At 56.1% G+C, this 25,420-nt stretch overlaps 1 protein-coding gene across 7 annotated transcripts in view; it reads right to left on the bottom strand.

Moving 5' to 3' along the window:
• Positions 1–25,420, bottom strand: part of MGRN1 (mahogunin ring finger 1) — a 48,457-nt gene that overhangs the window by 9,346 nt on the left and 13,691 nt on the right. For 4 of the 7 annotated variants that reach the window (XM_046666186.1, XM_046666184.1, XM_046666189.1 and 1 more), the window contains exons 2-12: positions 21,687–21,805; positions 20,016–20,104; positions 19,226–19,372; positions 17,844–17,961; positions 11,002–11,068; positions 10,274–10,323; positions 7,976–8,023; positions 6,648–6,716; positions 5,149–5,308; positions 3,318–3,427; positions 1,162–1,227 (exon numbers count right to left, since the gene is read on the bottom strand). In XM_046666186.1, coding sequence (XP_046522142.1) covers positions 1,162–1,227; positions 3,318–3,427; positions 5,149–5,308; positions 6,648–6,716; positions 7,976–8,023; positions 10,274–10,323; positions 11,002–11,068; positions 17,844–17,961; positions 19,226–19,372; positions 20,016–20,104; positions 21,687–21,805 — 1,043 coding nt within the window. The remainder of the gene's footprint in view (positions 1–1,161; positions 1,228–3,317; positions 3,428–5,148; positions 5,309–6,647; positions 6,717–7,975; positions 8,024–10,273; positions 10,324–11,001; positions 11,069–17,843; positions 17,962–19,225; positions 19,373–20,015; positions 20,105–21,686; positions 21,806–25,420) is intronic. The other 3 variants (XM_046666185.1, XM_046666191.1, XM_046666188.1) reach the window with 1 other exon arrangement.

Below are 25,420 nucleotides of genomic sequence, written 5' to 3'. Positions count from 1 at the left end.
TCAGGAGCGGGTGGAGAGCGAAGCCATGCCAGAGGCGGGAGGCCCGGGGACCACGCACGAGCAGACCAGGGAGGCCCTGGCCCCCCAGGAGCTTTGCCCAGCACAGGCACCCGGCCCAACCTGAGATCCTCCTGCAGCCTGGGACGGGCGTCCGTGGGGGTGACATATGCTGTGGGGGATTCTAGTGGACACCCCCAGCTCAGAACCAGTTCTCCCCACTCCTAAGAGTGGATCAAATCAGCAGGCCGGGTCTCGCTTTAGAGTTAACGGTGAAGGGAGCAGGGAGATGCTGGTGTGCAGGATGTTAGTCAGGCCATTAGGCACTGTGGGGCGGGGCAGCCAGCTGCCCCCACTCTTGTTAAAGTGATGAGAAGTGCTCCGAATGCCCCGTATGAGACCCCCCCCGCCTGATCCTGGAAGGGGGGCTGCCTTACAGGGAGGCAACAGAGTAACCCTGGGGACCACAGGGGAGGCAGAGGAGCCAAAGTGGGGCTTCCTGCTCTCAGTGAGCCCCTCCCAGGTCCCCAGGGTCCCTGGGCCCATGATGCCCTGCATTTACTCCCATCTGCCTTAATTTAAAGGTAAATAGTTACCCTGAATCCCCTCACTCCTGCAAAAAGGAAAAACTCTCTCTAGGCTGACTCTCCAGTGACTTCCACCTCGGCATCTACCCAGCCCGGCTACCACACATTGCCTGGCTCCCCAGCCTCCTCCCTGAGATGCAGGGAAACCAAGTCCTCGGCCCAAAGAGCTCAAGTCCGAGGGGCAGAGAGCAGGGATGCAGACGACAAGCACGCGCAAGGAATGCTGTTTGCGAAACCTAGCAGCAACGTTAGTTCCACCTCCAACGTCATTCCACTGCCAGCAAGAAAAAAAAGGGAAACGAGGGCATTCAGGGGCCAGGGCGGAAGCAGAGCTGGCGAGAGGGGGCGGCCCCGGCAGGGCGACCCGTGAGACTGGCTTGTTGCTGACAGACCTTGAGCTTTGCTCGCTCCACACAACTCCCTTCCTGGGCAGGGACGCCGGGACTGGGGAGAGTGGATGTGACAGGTTAAATTAACCAAACACGTCAGCCTGGGCGGAAAGGACTTCCCATATTTGTCACTGGTTTAACATCAGGGTGTGGGGCAAAGACATGGCCATGGGGCCAAACACACTTACTGTTTCCCTTTTAGGTTTCTTGCTGGCCAGGGAGGCGGGGTGCGACTTTGATTTTTTAAAGGGACACTGTCAAAATAAAAATCATACATTTTACAACTGCCACCCCCATGCGGCGCCGGAGCTGGCTGGCTGGGGTCTCTGGACTGCTGGCCACTAGGTGCGCCGTGAGCCAGCCCTTCGCAAATTTAAGGTGCACGCGGATCGCGGGGGCCTCGCCAAGGGCAGGCTCTGCCTCGGGGGTCTGGGCCCACACATCTGCGCAGCTCTGTTCTGTGGCCACGGGGAGCAGTGAGGGCATGGGGTCCGTCACTGTCCCCAATGTCCAGCCACAGTCTGGGTCACTCCGAGCAGCAGGTCCTGGCCAGGGCGGGTTTGACAATGGCTCGGCACTCCCGACAAGTGGGCCCAGCTGGGCATGGGGGCGGGACCTGAGGTCCCCAGGCTGGGCACTGCCTCGTAAACTTATCACCCACATGGAACTCCTAAAGGCAGCTGGGGAGAAAAACCAGCCTCAAATCAGCCCCCTCCACAATGATCCTAATGGAGTCTCAGAGAAAAGACCTCATTTGGCTCTCCTTGGTACTATGTGGAACCTGCCTGTATAGGGAACATGGCAGAGAACAAGGACTCATTTATGGGGCTACTGTAACCCTGCAGAGGGGAGGGCGTTGGCCCTCTGGAGCAAGCAACAGTTGCAGTGCGAGCCCCAGTGCACCCTGAGTGGTGGGCAGTGTCTCAGCTCTCTCAGGATGGCGACAAACACGGGAGGGTCCGGCCTGACCCTCGGCCACCAGGGAAGGGCACACACGAGTGATAATACAAACCCACCACCTGGGCATCCATCCCTCCGTAAGAATAATAAGAATCCGCTTTCTAGGGGCAAGTGACACTAAGTGCTGTTCCCTCTCTGGTTGGAGGAAGTACGCCAAGTTCCTGAATCGAGCCCAATACTCAATAGGCTGGAGGGCTTCAGTTCGGGAGCCCTGGTGCTGACGGGGCGCAGGAGGTTGTGGTTGGCCTAGGAGAAGCGGCTCTGCTCCAGCTGCGAGACCACACCTTCAGATTTTGAAAGAGAAGCCAACAATCTCAGCTTTCCAGGAAATTTCCAGACTTTTAAATGTTGGCCCAATTTTCAGAAACACTGTGTGGACAGAACATCACACCGCTGGCCCAGCGCAGAAGCCCATCCGGAGGGTTTTGGTCCTTTGTCCTATTTAGAGAGTCAGCAGGGCCTCTAAGAATCCCTGGGTCCAAACAACCTCAGTCGAGAGCCAAGCAAACACACCTTCCTGCTGACACTGTTCACGGCCAGCTGAGACCAGGGAGCTCGAGCCCTGGTCCTTTCGCTCCCATCTGAGCACCGGAGCCTTTCCTTTCTACCTGCCTCCCCATCTCTGTGTGTCTCTCTCCATATCTGTCTCCTTCCCTGTCTCTGTGTCTCTCCCCATCTCTGCCCATCTCTCTGTGTGTCTATGGCTCTCTCTGTCTCTCCGAGCCTCTAGATCTCTGTGTCCCTGTCCATCTCTCTCAAGGCCCCTGAAGCCAGAGCCTGACTTCCCTCATTTGCCTGGCAGTGAGGTCCACCTCACAGCTTTTCGGAAGCAAGAGCAATGGACAGTTGCTGAAGTGCCCACCGTGCACCCAGGCTGGGGAGAGGTGGGCAGGAACTCTCAGAGGACTTGTCACAGCCACCCTTTGGAGAGGACTTCGTTTCCTAAGGCCCACAAAATGCCCCAGCTGTCTGGCTTGGTGGAGCGATGCTGACAAGCTCAAACTCATGAAGGGTCAGCTGCCATCGCCAGGCTCTTGCTGTCGGTAGGAGCATCGACCACCCTGGCAGCCAGAGCTCACCAGGCCCAGCCTAGGGCACGTCCTCAACCTCAGAGCCACCATGGGGGCCACGGTGGCCACCAGGCAGGTGAGGAAAGAGGCCCAGAGAGCCGGCAGGCACATGTCGTGGCCGGACAGTCTGGGTCCACGTCCCCAAGAGCAGGGCCTGGGAGGGTCTCCTTCCAGCCACAACACCTGGCCCCCCAGGGAGCCGGACGCTGTCCTAACATGAAGGCGGGCCCAGTGCAGTGGGCGGGGGCTTCCTCCACGACTCCTCGTCTCTCCGCCCCCACACCCCCCCTAGGCGGGCAGGAAGAGGCACTTACAGAATGCTCGTCGTGGTCCATGCTCTGGGCCAGAACAGGGCTGAAGGAGACAGGGGACAGGGCTCCAGGCTTCTTCCTCACCGCCCGGATCTGCAGAAGGGCCCGGAAGGCTGTGGCAGAGGGAGGGGCTGATGTCAGGCAAGGCAGCCGGTTCCAGCAACACGGAGACCCTCCGAGCTCTGGGACACTGACCACCCCCAGCCCGCAGCAGTCCAATCAGAGGCCAGAGTTGTGACAAAACAGCCCCAGCAGGGAGACAGACAAGGCCAGGACAGTACCACCCAGCTCAGACGGAGGGTCTAGGGGCCCCAGGCAGGGGGCAGCCAGCCTGCCCCCTGCGAACTCCAAACTGCACACTAGACAGCACACGCGGCTGCAAGACACACCCGCCGCCGAGCTAAAAGCAGCGGTGCGCCCTGGACGCCAGCCAGGCTCTTCCTGGAAGTTACACCACGGAAGTGACCTGCAGGCAGGCACACGCGTACAGGAAGTCTGACAGGACGACCTTGATACCGGGAAAACTAGAAGCTGCAGATGCCAATCACCAGGGAGCTGGGAAAATAAATCAGGACATGGGCCACCCGTCATCCTGAGCGTCAGCTCCACTAACAGAAGTGAGATGTTTGTCAGACACCATTAGGTGACGGTGCAGGTCACACATGGTCCGCAGTCACAAACAGGACCAGCCAGGCCCCCAAGGGGGAGAACCATGTTGTGTCCCCAGTGTTGATGGCGGTCGCCCCAGGCTGCAGGCCTCAGGGATAAGGACCCTGGCCCAACTTGCCCAGCCCAAGTGCCAGTCCTCTGGACCACGCTGCGCCCCTGAGAAAGCCCCAGGAGGCGGGGGTGAGCAGGGGAGGCTGGCGTTTAGTCTCAGCTCAGGCTCCTGTCGGCCACCACAGCCTCCCCCCACCACAAATTCCCGCTCCCAGACTACCCCTCAGACAAGAGGGGCAACAGGCCCTGCATGCTGAAACTCCAGGGAAGCTGGGCGGGGTCCCTGCAGGCCCAGCACACGCCCTTTCCACGGCCCGCCTGGCTACCCCGGGCGGACAACCGGTGATGTGCTGGTGCGGCCGGTTCTGGTCAGCCGGGTGAAAGGTGTGGGCTCTGGGGCCAGACTCCAGTTCAAAGCCCACCTCTGCCCCTTACTAGCTGTGACCCAAGACAGTGACAGGTCAGGCCACATGGCCACAACCTGGCTCAGGAGCTTGGGGGTGAAGCATCAGTATCCTCAGCTGGCCCCAGGGAGGCCGGCCTGCACAACAGGTATGAACAGCAGAAAGGCATTTTCTAAAAAGCTACTTAGCTACTAGAAGAAAATAGCACACAGCTCCCACAGGTGGATACTCTCCCCACTCCATACCCTTCCGCATTGCTGGGACCCATGAGGAAATGGGTCCAGGACTGCTGACCCACCAGCTTGACACATATTTTATTCAAAATTATGCCCAATGTGATGACTTTTGACTGAGAAAATGTCTAGACGGCTCCAGGAAACCAAATTGAATTCCTCAGTTATTTACACCCAGCACACTTTTCATCTCACTGTAATTTTTTGTCAAAGTATTTTCCAAAATCTTTAAAATAAACCTATGATTCGTTGATCAGTATCTGCCCAGTTTCAACTGCAGAGCCCCCTCCTGGCAGTTCACTCTAAAAGTCTGGCTTTCCTGGAGGCAGATGTGGACAATTTGAGTGCGACACGGGCCAGTGTAGTCACTGTGGGTGTAACCACCACGTTCCAAGTGGCCATGCACTGGGCAGGAGGCCGACAGCCTCTGTCATTTCCCAGCCCCTGGGCCACCCTGGCACCGCCGTCCCCACTCACGCAGCCGGCAGATGGGGCAGTTGCTGGCCTGGTAGCGCAGCGTGTCGGCACAGGAGTTGCACAGGCACAGGTGGCGGCAGGGCAGGATCAGCGTGTCCCGGAGGTCCGACAGGCACACCACGCACTCGTTGCTGTTGTCGCTGTTCTCCTCGTCTGACGGCTGCAGAGATACCGAGGGTCCAAGTGTTGGGGGGCTCCTGAGGGCCAGAGGCAGGGGCCTGGGCAGGCAGGAGTGCAGGGGAGGCCTTCCTGTTCCTGGCTGCCCACCGGCCATCCCTCACGTCCCCTGAGGGCTGCTGTGGCAAAAGGAAGCCTAAGAGGGCGGAGGAAGGTCACCATGGAGCAGGACTCAGATGCAGCCCAGAGTGGCGCTCGCTGGGCAGCAGGCTCAGATCCAGCCGCACCTGCCCCACGGCAGAGACGAGAATCTGTGCCGCGGCCACACACAGACCCCCAAATCAAGAGAACTCAGAGACCAAAGAGAAAACATGGAAAAGACATGACCCTACAGACCACGTCTTCATTCAGTTAAAACAAAAAAAATCAGACAAGTCTAACTTGTTTGAAATATTTTCAATTATTAATGGCAGCTTCTGGAAAACAAAATTAGTGCCTGGATCAAGAGACATAAACATTCTAAAGCAGGGATCAGCAAACCATGGCCCGCTGCCTGCTTCTGTAAGAGACATTATATTGGACCACATTCTCGCCACTTGTTTCCCTATCGTGCACGGCTGTGTCCACGCTGTAATGGCAGCGTCAGAGCAGATGCGGCAGACACTGTGTGGCTGATAAAGTTGGAAAGTTTACTCCCTGGCCCTTTACGGATAAAGTCAGCAGGCCTCTGGTGTCAAACACGTGAAACGCACAGAGCGCGCTCATCTGGCTGGCCTACTGCCCCTGTCCTCCTGCTTCTGGCAGGTTTCACGGAAGCCAGCATGTGAGACTCAGGAGATTTTTAAAGAGAAGGGGCCAGTGTGCCTTTAAACAATGACAAGGTACCGGCTTGATTCTCTGCTACCCTCCCCTGGCTGAGCGAGGCCACAGCCCTGCCACTCCCCAGGAGGTGCACCCCTCCACAGCACCGTGGGGCTCGGCCGGGGAGAGGAGCCGGTCGGCTGGGGCAGCACCGACAGGCCAAGGCAGCACCAGCCAAGCCCAAGCAGGCAGGAGGGGCACCATGTCCCCAGGCTGCCCTGACAGCCAGCAGCCCCAAGCTGATAACAGGCCAGTACATTTGCTGGAAAAAGGACACAATGTCCCACAGACTGTTAACTCTCAAAAAATTAAGGAAAAATGATGGCATCTGGTGTCCTGGGGCCTCCAGGGGAAGGCGTGGAAGGCGACTGGCTCATCTCCCATCAACCCGTGGGGCTCTGGGCAGGGCAGAGCGGGGACCCCCGGCAAGTCACTCCCATGAGCTGCTTCTGTGCAAGAGGAAGGAGAGCTGTGGGGCAAGGCCAGCCCGAGCCCCGCAGGCGCTCACCACAAGGACACACCTTCGTCTCCTGGTTGTTCTTGTTCTCGATGCCATAGATCTCCTGCAGCAGGTAGCTGACCCGGTCCACCTGGAGAGCAGAGAGGCGTCTCGGCACTTGTCAGCACCCCCAAGGGTTCCTTTGCACCCACCTGGCCCTACACTGCCTCCCAGGTGCCAGGTTCGGGTCCTGGGGGCAGGTATGTTGGGAATTCCGTCCAGCCCCACCCCCGGGGGGTGGGCCCAATGCCAGGACACAGGCAGGGAGAACCGGCTACCTGCCCAGCCCAGCTCGTAGCATGGACACAGGCCTGGAGCCCAGTGGTTCTGCCCACACAGAGGGCCTGGAGCCAAGCTCCGCAAGGACCCAGCAACCACACCCTCTGCCACCTTACCATCCCTAATCCAGAGAAAAAGCAGTTTGGACCCACTCGTCACCAGCCACACAAGAGTGACCAGGGTCAGGCCTCACATTGACCATGTTCAAAAGTGGTCTGAGCTGCTGCGTTTCCCACAGTTCCATAGACCACAACGCCTGCTGGCCAGCTTTCCTGAGACAAGTGCTCTGACTGTCCCTGGGGTCTCCTGCCCTCCTGCCACCTTCCGAGGCTGAACCTGACAGTGTTTTCTCTAACCTTCTTTTAAAAAATTAACCAACGCCATTCTTGGGCTGTGGCCTATGCACCTGAGCAGATACACACAAGGATAACCTAACCACAGCATTGGAAAACGGACCCACCATGGCCACTGTTAACATCCATCTCGATATCAACATCTAACGTGGCATACTCAGGGGCCACCATCCTCTGAATTCTCACAGCACATACATAAGTGGGAGGCTACCTGGAATGATTTTTCCTGGTGTATTACTGACCCCAAAGAAAAGCTATACGGGTCTACAGCTGCCATCTGTTCCAGGACAGTCTATGTTTCCTCTCAAATACTGATTAAGTCAATCCCAGTCTTTGCCCAAGACTGAGGTATTTTCAGCAAATTTTAAGGAGGAGGGGAGGCTGCAGTCCTTCTGTCTCCTGTTTCCTTCTTCTCTCTGTCCAATCATTCATTCACTCAGCAAACACTTCCTGAATGTTCAAGCTGGACAAGACTCAGAGCTACAACCCACAGCAGCCAACAATGGGACGTGGTGGGTGGACACAGCACGCATCCGATGACCCTGATGTCCCGGAGCCCAGAGCCCACAGTGATGACAGACAAGTCAACAGGCCGGCAGCAGCTACCTCGACAGCAGCCATAGCGGCCAGGAAGAACAAACCACGAGACCACTGGATCATGTGTGTCCACGTATCTTTTAAATCAAAAGGGGTCATGTTATTCCACGGACAGACTTACAATTTGCTTCTGCTTTAGAGGCTTCACGGAGAAGCTGCCATCGACATGCTGCAGGAAAGAAGGAAACAGACTTAACGTGGCCCCACTGGCAGCACTCAGCAACCCCGCTCAGCCAGCTGAAGGATCTGTCTCAGTCATTCCACATCCATGACTGAAAAAGGAGGGACCACGGGAAGATGGAAGAGCCAGGGCTTCTCAAACGTGGCCCTCTGACCTGGCCAAGAAGTTACCTGGAGAACCTTCTAAAAATACCACCTCCTGGGTTCTGCTCTGACCTCTAACACCCAACCCTGCCCGGGTGGTGCTCAAGCACACTCATGTTTACGCCCATCAGCTAAGTTACGCTGATGGACATGGGCCTCCCAACAGCAAGCAGCAGCGCCTGACCAGCAAGAACCAGCACAAGCCAGTTCTAGCCCTCAAAGGGTTTGGTTTAGCTGGGAAGAAACAAGGACACACAGGTGCACGCAGACCCGGGAAAGCCCGAAGGTCTAAAACCATAAGAACAAGACAGAGCAAACACATTCAGTGGTGTCTGGGGAGACACTGCTCAGAGGCGACAAGGTTAACAAAGGCAAGAGATCTGAGATGTTGCGACAACACCAATTATCCTCCTGAGCCAACCGAGACCAGAGCTTGGCATTTTCTGGTACAGCTGATGGCTTCCTACGGAAGTTTCTAGTACCGTGCACTCCAAAAATAAAGCAGTTGCTCACTGGGCCCTGAACTACAAGCACGGAAAGGAATATTTGCCGGCGATGGCCCATCCATCTCAGCTAGAAGGAGATGGGTAAACAGTCACCACCTGTCCCACAAGGCCAGCGTGGGGAGCACAGCCTGCGAGCCCAGAGCTGGAGGGGGAAAGGCCCAATCTCCGCCCGGGGCCTCCAGTGTCACCACGGCCCCAGGGGCCAGGGAGAGCACAGGACAAACGGGCCAGAGGGGCCTCAGGTCCAGCCGGACTGACTCCCTGGGGTGCCTGGAAAGACCCAGATCACAGGAAGAAGCTGGGTTCTGCACTTAAGGCTTGGGGCCTCAGACGCACAGCGGGCTCAGGAAGCCGGCGTCGGCAGGACACGCAGGCATGATGGCAAGTCTAGAACAAGCAGTCTGAGCCTGGTTTCCTCGTGGGGTCCTTGATCCTCATCCACATGGGCCACAGGTGGGGGCTGAAGACACCTGACTGCTCACCCAGCGTCCCAGAGCCCTACAGGGGTGTCAGCGTGGCATCTTCAGACACAGGCGCAGCCCACGACCACCGGCAGGGCTCTCAGCGAGAAGGACGCTGTGCCAGCACAGCCAAGCACTCGCTCGCTGCATAGATGGACACATAAAACTCCCTGGTCCCCGGGAACATCAGTGACCTGTGAGCAGGACTGTCCCTGGGACCTGCCACGTCCTAATGCGGAGTCAGCAGTGAGGCTGACCACCCCATCGCGAAAGCCAACACCCCAAGACACCCCGTATACACGACCACAAGACACAAACAGCTGGGGGCCTGAGGACTCGGGTCTGCATGGAACAAATGGCCAACACCTCCCTAGGTCAAACATACGTAACACTAAAGGTATTAGTGACTCCTTCCACGTAAACAGCCTCTTTATAAGTGGGCTGTCAGCTTGGGGACCCCAGGACAGCCTGGGTGTCTTTTCCCTCTGCCACCCAACAGAGGGTCTAGGGCTGTGCTAGACAGGCAGCAGACCCTCCTTCACCCCACTAGCCTCCACCGGGTGCCTCCTGTGTGCCGAGCACTGAGGAAACGACAGTGAATGACGGGCCCAGTTGCACCCTCACGGACACGTCTGTCCCAGAGGTCAGGATGACGTCCACCCAGCCCCTCGGGACCAGTGTGACACAGCCAGATGGAGGTGGGGCAGAGGACGTGTTTGAGGACCGGATGGGACTGAGAGGTTCCAGTGACACCCAGGACCCTGGGCCTGGTGGGAAAGCCCACCCCGGAGAATTCCCCCACATCTAGAGGAAAGCTGATCTGTGTCCCATCCCTGTGCTGGCAGGTCACGGGGAGTCCTAAAGGGCTGGCCTCCCAGAACACTCCCCTCCCCACACATCAGACGCCCTTGGAAAAGCCTCCTGATGGGGACCCGAGGTGCCACCCCTGCGAGGCGCCATCTCCCTGGAGCCCAGAACCACTGGGGAATCTGCCACCTGCCCTGGGCCTCTGGCACTAAGCCGGCTTGGCCAAGGATGAGCCCCAAGTTCAGATTTCTGGTCTCAAAACATCACCCCTCTGCCCACAGCTCCCACGTCACGGGGACAGTGGGGTAGGATGCCACTTACCTTTTCAAAGGCGGCCAAGAGCACGTGAGCGTGGCCGGCCACTTCCACAACTGCCCAGGAGAGAGAGGAGGGAGGGGTCAGAGCCGGCCTCAGCCCCTCCTCTGCCCCTGCCCCAGCTTCTCTTCCTCCTTTTGGCACCTTTCCAGAGCCCAGAACCCATTGGAGGACTCGTCCTCATCTTGCCCTCCTCTGCCAGGGGGCCTGCCACTCCCTCAGGCCCACATCTCCTTCCAAGCTGCCACTCTGAACTGCCCGAGGCTGGCTCTTCCCCTGCTGTCTCACTCTGCACACGACATGGCGGAACGTCTTGGCAGGGCTGAGAAGCCAGGACTTAGCCCGTAAGCCTGGGGACAAGCCCAGCCCTGGCAGGGCTCCAGCATCGGCACCTTGGGCTGGGGGGCCCTCAGCCCATAGCAGCAGCAAGGGACAGACCCGCAGGACTGGCAGGAGGAGGAAGGGCTGGTTAGGAGGCCGATGGGCCTGCCAGGCTGGCAGGGAGCGCGAAGCCCCAGGTGGGAGCCCAGGAGCAGCATCGCCCCGGAGAGGGGACAGAGAGCTCGGTGCTTGAGCCCACAGCCCTAAACCTGCTGAGTGGGCTCAGCCAACATCCTCCAACCTTCTGGAATAAACTGCCCTGCTGGCTGAAGTGAGAAGGGCCTCAAGATGCAGCTTCTGCCCCACAGGGTCACACGCCCGCAAGAGAGAGAGGAAGAGGTGAGGCCGCTCACCGTCTCCTTCGTCCACCACAGCCTGGATGACCACTGGAAACACGCCTCGGTCCAGGTCAAAGTTCAGCTGAGGAGAAAAGGAGGCGAGACCAGTCAGAGCTGGAGAGGGAGGCCTGGCGAGCAGGTGTCGTGGTGGCAGAGCTCAGAGGACAGACACAATGGCGAGGGAAGGCAGGTGCCTGGTCAGCGTGGCAAAATAGACAAAAACGATTAAAACGGCAAATTTGTGTTCCAAGTGTGTAATTCAGGGGCATTACCTACCTTCGTAAGGTCACGCACCCATCCCCATTTCCAGGACATTTTCATCATCCCAAACAGGAACTTTGTGCCCACTAAGCCATCACTCCTACCCCCTCCCTCAGCCCCTGGTAACCTCCATCCTACTTTCTGTCCATGGACCTGCCTGTTCTGGACGTTTCAGAGAAATGGAATCACACAACATGTCTTTTGTGTCTGGCTGCTTTCACTCAGCATCCTGTTTTCGAAGTTGACCTACTTTGTAGCACATGTCAGTGCTTCATTCCTTTTCACAGCCAAATAATATTCCACTGTATGGCCAGACCACACTGTTTATCATTCACCTGTCAGTGGACACTGGGCTGTTCCCCTCTTTGGCTGTTGCGACGGATGCTGCCATGAACACAGCTGGACAAGCAGCTGTCTGGACCCGTTTTTAGTCCTCCTGAGTAGACACCAAGGCACGGAAGTGCTGGGTCCCAGGGTAACTGTGACTAACCTTGTGACAAAGGTGCCCAGAGTGGCCCCAACCAGGGATAGGAGGAAAGTGAAGGGGACCACGTGGCACAGCTGGACTCAGAGAAATTCCTTTCACCTTTCATTTTCCTCCAGCTTAAACCCCTCCGTGGCTCCCTGCCGTGCTCCAGCTGAAGGCCACTCTCCCCCGACATGTCCACTCGGGCGCAGTCTCCACATGCACTCACCAGTGGGGGCCTGCAGTCAGGTCACATAGAGCCCACGGGACAGAAGCAACCAGCTGAGGACACTCGCAGCGGGGGCTGCATCGGGGGGGCCTGGAAGGCACATGTGGGTCCCAGGCTGTCAGTGGGAGATAGGACAAGAGCCCACAGGGGGCCAGGTACTAGGACAGGGTCAGACTCAGGACTGCCGGGTTCGAGTCTGGCTCCATGACCCGAGCCTCAGTTTCCCCATTTGTAAAAAAGGGATAAAAGCTATGCCTGATGCAAAGGCTCTGAGCGTGGTGCCCAAGAGAGCACGCATGACCAACAGCCACTTGAAGCTCTGCATGTTCAAGCGGCGGGCGCTGAGGAGGGCCTCACAAGACAATGCTGGGCAGGGACTCCAGGGAACACAGGACTCACTGGGGACACACCATCTGCACGCAGGGACATGGGAGATGTGTCCAGGCCTGCCCAGGACCCAGCCAGGCCTCACACTCCCTGTGGCCTCAGAGGGGAATCTGGACCTCCAAGAGTGCGGGATACCCTTTCCATGCTCCTGCTCTGCTCTGACGTGACCCCTGGAGCGGCAGAGGTGACCACCTGAAACAGGAGTTACATGCCACCCACAGCCATCTGGGGGCCCCTCTGCAAGCCTGTTTCTGCCCTCTCCACCCTGACGCAGGGCCCAGGGAGTGATCCTGCCTACGACCATCCCAAAGTCACCCTGGTGACGCAGATGACGCTGGGAGTGACGTGCAGGAGCTGCCCTTCCGAAGACTGTGATTAAGCCCAGGAGGGGGAGTTCAGGTGACAGAGCGGATGGGAGCAGAGCTCGTGCAGCGCGCCCACGCCGCCCCTATGCTTCCGGCCGGGGGCTGAAGCATCAACCCGGGCGCTGACATGGGCGGCTCGGTGCTGAGAGGCTGCAGCTGATTTGCATCTTCTTTCTCCCTCCCACGTTAATGCTGCCTCAGCACCAGCTGACAGTCGTGTTTCACTGGCGCTGGAATAACAGCCACCAGTCTGGGGAGGTGTGTGTGGTGGTGGCACCAGCAGGCGGTGACCCGGGCTCTTCTCTCCTCCTGTCCCCAGGCAGACGGGGCTCATAATGGACAGCCTGTGCTAAGTGAGCACCCCACACACAGATGTCCTTGGGGAAATCCGCAAACGACCTCTCTCCTACCCTGGGCCTGTGTGGTCTGGCCAGAGGATGGGTTGTGCCTGCTTCAATTGGGAGCGACAGAGGGAAGGCACATGGCCTAGGACGGTGCATCTGAGTACTCTGGGACCAGGTCGGGACAGTGTCACTCTGCTGGTCTGCAGAGCGCCAGCCCGAGAGCGAGGCTGGCTCAAGGGAGCAGACCCTGTCCTGATGACACAGGCCCCTGGAGGAAACCGCAAGCCATCCAGCTTTTTCCAAATCTATGCCAATAAATTCCTAGTTTTCTTTTCCTCAGCCAGACTGAGGTGTGTTTCTGTCACTTGCAACCAAAGAAGTCCAGACACAGACACTGCTTGGAAGGCTCTGCCGCAGCAGCCCACCAGGTGCCGCCGCTAGCGCAGCTCAGAGATGGCGTGTTGTCGGCAGAGCCCAGGGCAGCCCGCCACACATGGCACTCACCTGGCTCGCAAGCTCTGACTCACACTAGCCAGGGCTGGGCCAGGGCACAGGGATGGGGATGATGGGGGCACCATGACCCCGACTCTCACCAGGCACGGGGGCCAGGACGCTGTGCCACCCTCGGATGCCTGCCACAACGAGCCTCCACACATGGAGCTCCTGTGCATCTGTAGCTGGCACCCCATCCTGGTGGCATCACATGGGAGGGCGAGGCTCCCCAGAGGCCCACAGAGCGTGAGGACCCAGGAGCAAGGACCATCTCCCCCAAAACTCCTGCTCCGCAGAGCTTGGCACACAAGTCACGAACGAGAGTGAAGCCCGTGGGGAGAGCACAGAGACTGCCACCCGCCCCAGAGTCCGAGGGAGATGCTGATCTTTAATGCAGGAAGAGGGGCTTTCTTAGGGAAAAGGGCCGCCCAGGTCAGGAGAGAACCAGGCAGCTGACGCCAGCACGAGTCACTGGCAGGCCCCTCGGCTCCCACCTTGCTCCTCCCCGACATGGCTTCGGTGGGAGCCCCACACGTGGCACCGTCAGGCTCTCCCATGATAAAGGAGCCCGCCCAACAAGGGTCTTTGCAAGCCCCTGCCAGACAGACATTGGGAAATAGGGAAAAGGCAAAAGACGGAGGAGGGGGATGTGGTCTTGGAAAAAAAATGGAAGCCTGTGAGGGAGCTGGTAGGGAAAACCAGCAAACCACTCCCACCACGAGGGGACCTGCACGCGCTGACCAGGAAACACGTGCACAACACGATCCAGTCCTGAATACAGTTGTGGACATGCAGGGCAGGGGGCACACGGGAGATCTCCAGACCTTCCTCTTAATGTTGCTGTGAGCCTAAAACTACTCTAAAAAAAGTCTTAAAAAATAAAATTAATTTAAAAACCAAACTGCAGCCAAAAGAAATGAAAACATAAACCATACAAAAACTTGTACACATTCACAGCAGCATTATTCACATTAGCCAAAAGGTGGAAACACCCCAAATGTCCATCAACTAATGAATGGATAAACAAGACGTGGTCCATCCACACAGCAGAATATTCTTCAGCCATAAACAGGAATGCAGCACTGACACGTGCTACAACGTGGATGAACCTTGAAGACAGGATGCTCAGTGGAGGAAAGCAGTCACAAAAGGCCACATACTGCAGGATTCTGTTTATATGAATTGTCCACACAGGCAAATCCATGGAGACAGAAAGTCGATGAGTGGGTGCCAGGGGCTGGGGGCGGGGGCAGGGGCAATGGGAGAGACTGCTAATGGGTACAGAGATCCTCTTCAGGGTGATGAAAATGTTCTGTAATTAGATAGTGGTGATGGTTGCACAACTCTGTGAATACAGTAAATACTACCAAATTGTACACCTTAGAAGGTTGAATTGTTTAGTATGTGAATTCTATCTCAGTAAGCTATTTAGAAAAACAAGCTACAGAATAGTAACAATATGGCTGCATTTTTACAAAAAACAAACTAACGCATACATGAAAAAAGTCTGGAATACATGCCCCAAATGGTCAGAAGTGGTCACCCCTGGAGAAAGACTCAACTAGCGGGGTAGGGGGTGGGACATTCCGCTTTACAAATTCTGTATAATTTGCAAATTTTACAATAAGCATATATTACTGCTGTAATCTTTAAATAGGCAAATCTGGGGAAAATGGCTAAAAAAAGGATGGCCAAGCCTCCGAAAGCATGATGCTTGTGGCTGAGGGGACACCTGGCCATGTCCGGAGACATCTTCGGTTGTCAAAAGTGCGGCAAGAGCATTCCTGACACCTGGCAGGTGGAGGCCAGAGACGCTGCTCAACATTCCACAGAGCACAGGACAGCCCACCACAGAGAATGCCCCGGGCCCCAAACGTCCACAGCACCGAGGCTGAGAACCCTGGGACGAAGGAGGAATCTGAGTTTGGTGCCAGAGGGTCTGTCACACCTCTAACACCAGCCAATACCCGCTTCAACGTCTTCAGCAGGCAATGTCATCATGTCAGGATGTAAGACATAATAACACCATTTTGTTCTCCGTACAGTTTAACTTCCAGAACCTCCTATTTATGTCAAGGCTTAGCAGGTTCCCAGCTACAGTAAGGACTGATGTAGTTTCCATCTAAAAATACACGTAACAGAGGGGGAATGGGAGTGGCTGCTTAATGGGTGCAGGCTTTCCTTCTGGGGTGATAAAAATGTTCTGGAACTGCAGAGTGGTGCACCACATTATGAATGGACCTCGTGATGGTAAATTCTAGGTTTGCATATTCTATTGCAATAAAAATACATATATAAGAAAAAGAGTTGATTTCAAGAAGGACAGATCAGCTGAGGTGACAGAGAAGGCAAAGACCAGGACGGGGCGCTAGATAACTCAACACTGGACAGGCCTGATGCACCTGCCCGCCGCGCCCACCATGCCACACACCCACAAGTCGGGGATGCGGGCTCCCTGATGCTCTCAGGGAGGAAAGGGGGTGCTTTGATGTGGTACTCAAGACTGGCCCACCAGCCAGGTGTACCCCCAGAACAACTGACCTCACTGGGCGTCTAGAACCCAAATTGTTGGCCCAACTCAGCACATCTGCAAACACACAGGGGATCTGTTTCGGGGCCAAAATTCCGAGGGAGTGGACTCTGACAGAGGTCACCAGAGGCGCAGCCTCAGCCCAGCCCGCCGACAAGTCACCAGGGGTGGAAGCACCCGCGTGTCAGTCCAGCCCCTTTCTGCCCCTCCCAGCCCCACTCTCTTCTTGGCAGCCACCTTCCCCCATCCAAAGGAGGGTGGGCAGGACCAGATGCACCTGCTGGGTATCCCAACTGAGAGTATGTACATAGAGAGACGGAACCAGCTGATGGGATGGGGCTGGGGAGTCCCCAGGGACCAGCTGTTCAGCTCTTCCTTTGGCTTCCACCGCCCCATCCTTCTTTCAGAAGATCCATCTTTCTCACGTAAGTGATGCAGAGGCAGCTTCTGTCGCTGGCCATCAAAGCACCCTGACTAGCAAGCATACACAGCCAAGATCGAACTGTCTGACATACCCAGTAATCCAGAACCTTCCTGGCCAATTCCTATACCACACCATGCATTGCTACCTCCATTCCCTCCCCTTTTACGTATTTTAGTAACATAATACAGGCTACCTTCTATTAAAAAGCTAGAGAACTCAGCTCAGTGAAAGAAGCCAGACACAAAACGCTACATGTTACATGATTCTATCTATACGAAACATCCAGAACAGGCAAATCCATAGAGACAGAAGGCAGATGAGTGGTTACCAGGGGTGGGGAGTATGAAAAAGGACTAACTGTAAATGGACACAAGGGATCCCACTGGGAAGACAGAAATGTTCTAAAACTGGATTGTGGTGATGGTTGTGATGGTAGATTTACTAAAAATCGCCAAACATTTAAAACGTGTGAGTTTTATGGTATGTACATTATACATTAACTGGTAAAAAAAAAAAAAAAAAAAAAAAAAAAAAGGAAAAAATAACCAGAAACGTATACAGCATCAACACTCACACTGTCTGTGTGTAGTCTGTGTGCTATTCACCTCTCTTCCCTATACCAAGACCCTCGGCAGAAGTAACCACTGTCTTCGGTTTGATGTGGATCTTCTCCGGTTTCCCTCCAGGATTATATACACAGACACATCCCTGCAGAAATGGGTCTGTGCATTTTTGTGGTTGTCACACACACAAGATTATCCTGTATCTGTCTGCATTTACTCTTCTCTGAGCCAGAAGGGGCCTTCCACATCGGTATGTATGGTACCCACGGGTCTCTTGCATCTGCTTTAGGGCTGCATGGCATCCCACAAGAGAAGTGAACTATGGTGCCCATATCGTATATATATAAGTGGTTCCCATAACATCGGGGAGCTAAGCAATCCCCTCGTGATGAACATGCAGGTTGCCTCCAATTTCTACGATTAGACAGAGCTGCAATGAATACCCTTCGTGTCATGTAAATGACCGTCCCCAGCTGTGGGACACCAGGTGGAAGGGATCCTGCCATGCTGCAGTCCTGTGGCCCCGACAACCGCACCAAAGCCCAGTACCGGAGCCTCTAACTGCAGTTGCTCCCTCGGGGTTCGGTCTCCAGTCCAGCCGACACATGAACCGCACCACACTCCACGGTCCAGCACACACCCAACTGAGCACACACCTTGGTCAGCAGCCACTCTTGATGTTTATCAACCATGCAAGGAATCTGAGCGAACCAGCCCCATGGTGCTTGCCACCTCCACAAAGGGGAGGAAATTGAGGCAAGGGGCCAGGGAGAGGGGTGCCCAGCCAGGAGGTTACCTCATCGTCCTTCCACTCCGAGAAGTCAATCTTGAAGGAGGGCAAGGAGAACTGCTGGCTCACCCCTCTCTTGTAGTGAACGGTCTCGGACTGCAGCGCAGGGCTCTTGGGGCTGTACCTGAAGGGGCGGCCAGGAGAAAAGACGTGAGCCTCTGCCCCGCGCCAGCGCTCTGCTGCGGCCCGTCCTGGGGGCCATCCTCACTGGCCAGCAGCCCTTGGTCTTTGGGGACCTAGGAGAAACCTGACTTGCAGGTCCTAGCCCTTCTCTGGTGGGGCAGGAAGCCAGCCTACGTGGAACGTAGCCTCATTCTACTCGCTACCAGCTCTGCCCAGGTAGGGCCTGGTTATGAGTCTACCCAAGCCCACACCTGCCAGACAACTCTGCTACCTTTCCAGATGCGGCTGCACCTTTCCATTTGGTTTTTACGGTTTGCTGACTGTTTTTGAACAAACACGGTTCAAAAAAGTACCCAGTTCAAAGCGCCCCGTGTTTGTTCCAGCCACCTGTTTCTCTGCCCATTCGCACCCACATGTCACTCCTGGGGAGTCAAGGTACATTCACGCCCGTGTGCAGGCTGTGTTGTCTTTAATTCTCAAACAGCAGCCCACCGCTACTCACTCTGCTCCTTCACTACCTGTGTGCCCTGGAGCTGTCCCAGAATCATCCACACAGAGGGGTCATGCTCTCTGAGCACCGCATGGGCCCCACTGTGGTTTCACCCCAGCTGACGCATCAGGTCCCCACTGGAGGACACCAGGTGGTCTCCAACACCTTGCTATTCCCAACAGTGCTTCCTGGACCCTCTTCTGCACACGGTAGACACCCAGGCGAGCACATCCCCCAGATCAATTCCCAGAAAAGGAACAGCTGGGTCAAAGAGTGCATCCAACTCTGATAAACTCGGGCCGGTCCCCATTCAGGAATCCAACACACCACCCTCTGCCCGGGTCCACACCTGCTGTCCCTGGGGCCTCTCTTGGTCTCCAGGACAAAGGACAGTCTTGAGGGCCTGGGCGCGTCTGGCCTGAGAGACAGGCCCTGGGGGAGGGGGCTGCTCGTGGGGCTGCTCGTGTATGGACAGACTTGAAGCCTGAGTTCAACCCCCGCTCCATCCCCACATCAGACCTGGCCTCCAACGGGTTTTCTCTGACAGGACAGAAGCAGGCACGTTTCTGCCCATCCCATCCCGTCCGCGTCTGGCCTTGCAGACTGGAGGCAGCCCTGTCAGGGTCGTGAAGTTGTAGATTTCAAACTTTTTGGGCGAGCAGGCCTCTTACTTCAAATAAAACCTCCAAAAGCTCAGATATCTAATACACACAAGAAGCAGAGCTGCTGGGACCAGCCCCGACACCCTGGCCCGCCAGGCACCACAGGAACTCACGTAGCTGTCCCGTTCAGGAACTCCTCCACCGCCTGACAGTAGATGGTGATGGCCACCCGGGCGTCAGCATCAAAGGTGAACTCCAGGCTGTAGAGGACGCGGGGCTTCTCGCCATCCTCAGTGGGGCTGTCGGCACCATCTTTGTACCTGCCAGGGAGACAGAGGGACAGGCGGCAGGTCAGGGGCCAGACCTGCAAGAGCATCCCCACCCCACAGTACACACCACCCCACACAGTGTATACCACTCTGAGGGGCCCCCGGAGTCGGCTGCCTGGCCACGTCTCATCTTTCTAGAAACGCGGAGGCCACTTTCCATTTGGAGAATAAGGCTCAGCAATACAGGGTGCCGTCCTCCTGCCTCAGCCCACAGAAGGGGAGCCGGCCCCAGCACCCCAGGTCTCACAGGATTAAAGCAGTTTTTCGCCCTCACGTTCAGGGCTGGATCATCTGGGCCGTGGGGGCCACCCCGTGCACTGCAGGGTGCTGAGCAGCATCCCTGGTCTCTGCCTACCAGATGTCAGTAGCACCTACCCCCACAGCTGTGACCACCAAAAATGCCTCCAGACACAGCCCGGGGTCCCCGGGGCACAGGGCCCGGCTGAGAACCCTGGTCTAGAAGCTCAGGGTCCACATGGAGCCCTGCTGGCCCCCACACTTTCCACCCTCAGCCCAGAGGCAACCCTGGGTGAGCCCTGCCCACGGCCTTCTGATGCCACCCCCGAGGGAGCAGAGGCCCCAGGTGCTGGGGGACCCATGTGGGCCACAGCACCCCCCGAGGGGTCACAGGTACCTCACGAGCCGCAGCGAGTCTTTCCGGATGTTCACCAGGCTCCTCAGCGTCTTCACTGGCTCGTGGGGGGCGGGGGTGACATACGGAAACTAGGAGGGAAAAACCCAAAGCAACGCCAGGTGACTCCAGGGCGCGGCAGGGGACGGAAGACAGGAGTAACGGGAGCAAGTGTCACAACACACCCGTCCTTGGGGCCCTCACGCCAACCGCTGGACGGCATTATCCGCATCCACACAAGGGAAAGCACAGCCAACACGTCCAGACGGGGCAGCCGGGACCAGAATCACCAGAAGGACCTGGCCACGTGGCCAGGGCCCCCAACTCCAGGAAGGACCCCCGGTGAGCACAACCTGGCCCAAGGGAGCCGGGGGCAGCAGCTGGGGCTCTCAGGCCGTGTTCCTGGAGGTGGGACCTGACACCCCACTGCTGCCCTGAACAAGGTGGGCTTTCCACACAAGGATGATGGCCCAGAAAGGGTCTGGAAGGGACACGCGTGCACAGATGAGCGCCGTAAACTGGCGGCCTCAGGAAAACGTGGGGGCATCAGTGTCAGCCTCCTGCCTGTGACAGCACAGCAGTTCTACAGGACGCGGTCACTGGGGAAACGGGGTGAAGGGCAGGCGGGGCGAGATCTCTCCACATCTTTTCTTACAACTGCAGGTGAATCTACAATGGTTTTGAGGTAAAAGTTAAAGAGAGAGAAAGAGTTCTGGGAGGCCTGTGTGAGCCAGACCCTGGGTCGGAGGTGACGTTGTGTTCTGGCTCTCATGGACCTGGCAGGGTAGTGCAGGCTCAGCTCGATGTGGAAGCTCCATGGGGGAGAGCGCACTCTAGGCCCCAGCCCCTCGCCTTCCGTCCATTAAAGGATCAAGATTTGTGTCAACCAGCTGCTCCGTGGCTAAAACAGCCTAGAGCCCCCTGGTCCAGAGGACCCCCCACCCCGCCAGGCTCCAGGACCCACCAGGACTCAGCAGCCTTAGGGGACGGAGTCCAGTGCCTCCTGAGAGAGACAGCCTCCCACCTGACCCCTTACCCAGGCTGGGGACCATCACTTCAAAGTATAAAACCCAATCCTCACTCAGTGTCCCCTGCACAGGCCCTCACTCGTTCCCCTCTTTTTAGTCCCCATTCATCAAATGCTCTCTATTGTCTGCACCCCGCCAGGGAACAGGGCAGGATCTGTCCTCTGTCCCCTGCCCCTGGAAGAGTCCCAGGCACACAGCAGGTGCCAATCGTGTGCTGAATGACAGCAGACACTCCTCCGGTGACTGGTGAAGGCGAACTTTTGATAACATCCCTGGCCATGTGCACCTCTCCTCTGGATCACATTTTTCGCCCACTGATCTGTGGAACATGAGTGCTCTTTCTTCTTTTTAAGGACAGTCACCCAAGAGGCCCAGGATCAGATGTATAACCCTCCGGAGCCCGACAGCCTGGATCCACCAGATTCAGTAGCAGCTGCCTTGCTCCCAGTGACCCTCTCTTGGCTGTCTGGCCTCTGGAGGGGCAGTGCCAGGACACACCCCAGTCCATGTCACATGTACGGGTCTGTCCGGCAGCTCTGCCCCGTTTGGGGTGACTTGGTGCCTGCTCGTCCTCACAACTGAGACACAGATGGCTGAGGGCAGGGGCCTCGCCTGCACCGCCCACCTGCTCAGCCCTGAGACCCACCTGGACCGGGCGGTTGCCCAGGAAGTTCAGATCCATGTTCTCTCCGAACAGGTAACCTTCGGGGTGGGGGGTGTCGAACTTCTCACCTCCCATGAAAAAGTGCGAGGCAAAGTAGTTTCCTGTGTAGAAAAGGAAGGCAGTTGTAGATGAGCTAACACAGCCCCATGGGGGCATCTCCCAGTCAGCCCCGAGAAATGCTCCACCCAGAGAAGGCTCGAGAACGCTCCCGCCGCAGCCTCAGCCCCCACACTCTGCCCTCCCCCAGACCCACCTCCCCGCTCACGGACCCATCCAGCCCTCCAGGCTAACACAACTGCCTCCACAGCGGGGGAGCTGTGTCCCCCACACAGACTCGTCCCAGTCCTCACCCCCCGCACCTGTGTGTGTGGCCTTGTCTGGGAACAGGGTCTTTGCAGATGTAATCAAGATAAGAGGAGGTCAGAGTGACCTAAGGGACCCTAAACCCAGTGACCAGTGTCTCCATGAGAGAAAGGAGAGGGAGCTCTGGGCTCAGAGGCACACGCAGAGGGAGGAAGGCAATGTGACGATGGAGGCAGAGACTGGGGTGACGCAGCTATGAGGCGAGGCACGCCTGGAGCCGCAGAGGCCAGAAGAGGCAGGAGGACGCCACCCTCAGCCTTCGGAGGGAGCACGGCCCTGTCCATACCTTGACTTCGGCCTTCCGGCCTCCATTACTAGCAGAGTCTGAACTTGGTGTTTTAAGCCACCTGGTCTGTGGTACCGTTGGCCCTCCACATCCGTGACTCCACACCTGTGGGTCCGACCACCCTCGTGGGTCCGACCACCCTCGCACAGAAAGGCCACACTGGTTGCATCCACACTGAACATGCACAGCCTTTTTTCTCTTGTCATTATTCCCTAAACAATACAGTATAACAACTATTCACATAGCCTTCACGTTGTGTTAGGTACTGTAAGTCATCCAGAGATGACAAAGGATCCGGGAGGATGCGCATGGGTTATATGCAAATACTCTGCCTTTCTAGTAAGGGACTGAGCAGCCGTGGGGGGTCCTGGAACCAATCCGCCATGGACACGGAGGGACAACTGTGCTTTGTCTCGACAGCCCTAGCAGACGAATACACCTTCCCTGACCCCCAGACCCAGTCAGCTCCCCCACCCAAATCCGAGCCCCGAGTACCTTCTCATGTCAGCACTGACTGCAGTTGAAATTCTGGATCTGCGGTATCATTTCATTCATCTCTGACCCGCCCGGGAGGACGGAGGCCGTAACCAGTCTGGAGGGAAGGCTCAGGAAAGCTCAGGAGAGAATCGGGCATGGGGACCAGGCCGTCCCAAGGCCTTCCAGGCAGGAGAAGGGTCCCTGGCGCGGAGCCTCCTGCTCCAACCTCCTCCTGGAGGACCTTCCAGGCCCAACCACTTTCTACCCAACAATTCTCCAGCCCTCTTCTCCACAGGCAGAAATGGGGGAGGGAGCTCTCCTCCAAGGTAGCCCACAGTGCTCACCTCCAGGTATCAATCTCTGGGCAGACTCTTCCCACACCGAGGAGGGCTGACCCGTGTAACCAGTAAGAGACTGTGGAAATGATGGAGCAGGACTTCCAAGGCTCTGGGGAAGGCCGGCGGCCACATTGTGAGGACACTCAACCAGCCCTCCAGAGAGGTCCATGGGGCAAGGAACTGAGGCCTCCCACCCTGGGAGGGAGCCCCCTGGCGGCCAGATCCTGCAGCCCAGCTGACAGCCTAGCTGCAACCTCAAGGAATTTGGGAGACTCTGAGCCAAAGCTATTAAGCTAAGCCACTCCCAAATTCCTGACTCTCAGAAACTGTGAGGTAATAGGATTTATTGTTATAAACAGCTAAATTCTTAATTACTCAACAAGAGATGATTAATACAATGGGCTTCCGAAATCCAGTCTGGGTGACTCCTTCTCTCCTCCTTCTCTAACATGTTTCCATGGCCACCACCCTGGTCAAAGCCACCAGCATCTCCGGTCTGGATTACTGCTCTACCAGTCTCCCCACTCTCACCTAGTCCCAAAGTCTGTTTCCCACATCCCATTGCTCACAAACTTCTGATGGCTTCCTAATCATGCTAGAATAAGTCCCAAACTCCTCCTCATGGCAAGGCCCTATTCAATGCAGACCCTGTCCATCCCATTCATACCCCAGGGCCTTTGCACTTGCTGTTTCCAACGCTTGGGAAGATCTTCCCCCAGAACTCTACCTTGATCCTTCACCTCATGTTTCCTTCTCAGCAAGGCCGTTTCTGATCATTCCTTTTTAAATTTGCAACCTCCACCTTCCAGCCTGCTTGCCCACTCCCCTTCTCTGCTTTTTCTCTCCCACAGCACTCTTCACAACCTGACGCTGTATGTGCACAGGAGGCCACCATGTCTCAGTGCAGTTTTAAGCTTTAATAACCTCAGAGGCATAAATGCTACAAACCAAAACCTGTGGATTAAGAGGCAATGGATGAGCATTACTTTTTTTGGCTTTGACTGTATTTTGCATGCTTTCTATAATTAACACATATTATTTCACTTATTTTTAATGTGTATTATTTTAAAACAAAAAAATTATTCTAAAAAGATTGGAGACATGGGACAAGGATGTGTGCTGCAGCAGTGGTTGTATTACCGTACTACTAGAACTGTGTTCTGGAAAACCACTGAATCGTATGCTTGAAAAGGGTGAACGTCACAGTACGTGCATTATATCTCAATAAAGCTGTTACTACAAACTGGAGGAACTTAAGTTCTCACCTGGTAAACCAGCAACAATATTTTTTTGGTCTTAGATCTTTATGTGATCTTTATCTTTTTTTGGCAAATAACTTGGAACTAGATGCTACTGCTGTATCAGACCCCTGTTAATTCCCATCTGCTTACTTATGAACAGGCATTCTCAACTTAAAACGAAAAAGAGAACTAGAATTGACGCTGACCTGTCTCATTCCAGCAACAGGGTACATGCAGCTGTGACCACGTGAACTAACTAGTGGAAAAAAGCAGCCCATCTACTTAAGAGATACACGTTCACTGTTTTTTAGTATTTATGATTGTTATTTATAAAAACTGTAATATTGGTGCTGTTTTGACCAAGTGGGTATATGTGACGGCCACTCAAACTCAAAGGCAAGTTCTCCCTTTTACAATCCTATTTCAGTTTATGTACACAGTTTGGCTGCAGAGACAGACAGTACGGTGATCACTAAAGCCCTTCAAGCTAAGAAGCTGGACCGCCTCCCACGTTCCTCGATAAGGACGTGGACAAACAGACGGTGGCACGCACAAGCTGGGCCCACACCCCAGGGAAAAGTCTGAGCGAGGTCTCTGCACAGCACCACGGAACAGACACATGACTGTGAAGACAGAGCGCAAGGCAGCCCCGGGCCGACGGGACAAGCATGGGAGGGAAGCGCAGGGCCAGACCCGGCGGGAGGCGACGTGTGGGGGAGGTGCCGTCTGAAGACACAACAATATGAACCAAGTGAACCGTGGACTCTGAAGGAAGGGCAGTGGCTAAATCACTCTCTGCACTTTCCTACGTGGTTTTTAAATGCCCACTTTTTTTTTAAAATATTGGCCCTGAGCTAACATCTGTTGCCAATCCTTTCTTCTTCTTCTTCTTCTTTTCCCCAAATCCCCCAGTACACAGTTGTGTGTTTCAGTTGTGGGTCCTTCTAGTTGTGGCATGTGGGATGCCACCTCAACATGACCTGACGAGCAGTGCCACGTCGACGCCCAAGA

The sequence above is a fragment of the Equus quagga genome, chromosome 7 (genome assembly GCF_021613505.1).
Source record: "Equus quagga isolate Etosha38 chromosome 7, UCLA_HA_Equagga_1.0, whole genome shotgun sequence".
Classification (NCBI taxonomy): domain Eukaryota; kingdom Metazoa; phylum Chordata; class Mammalia; order Perissodactyla; family Equidae; genus Equus; species Equus quagga.
This window is presented reverse-complemented; position numbering and strand designations above follow the sequence as displayed.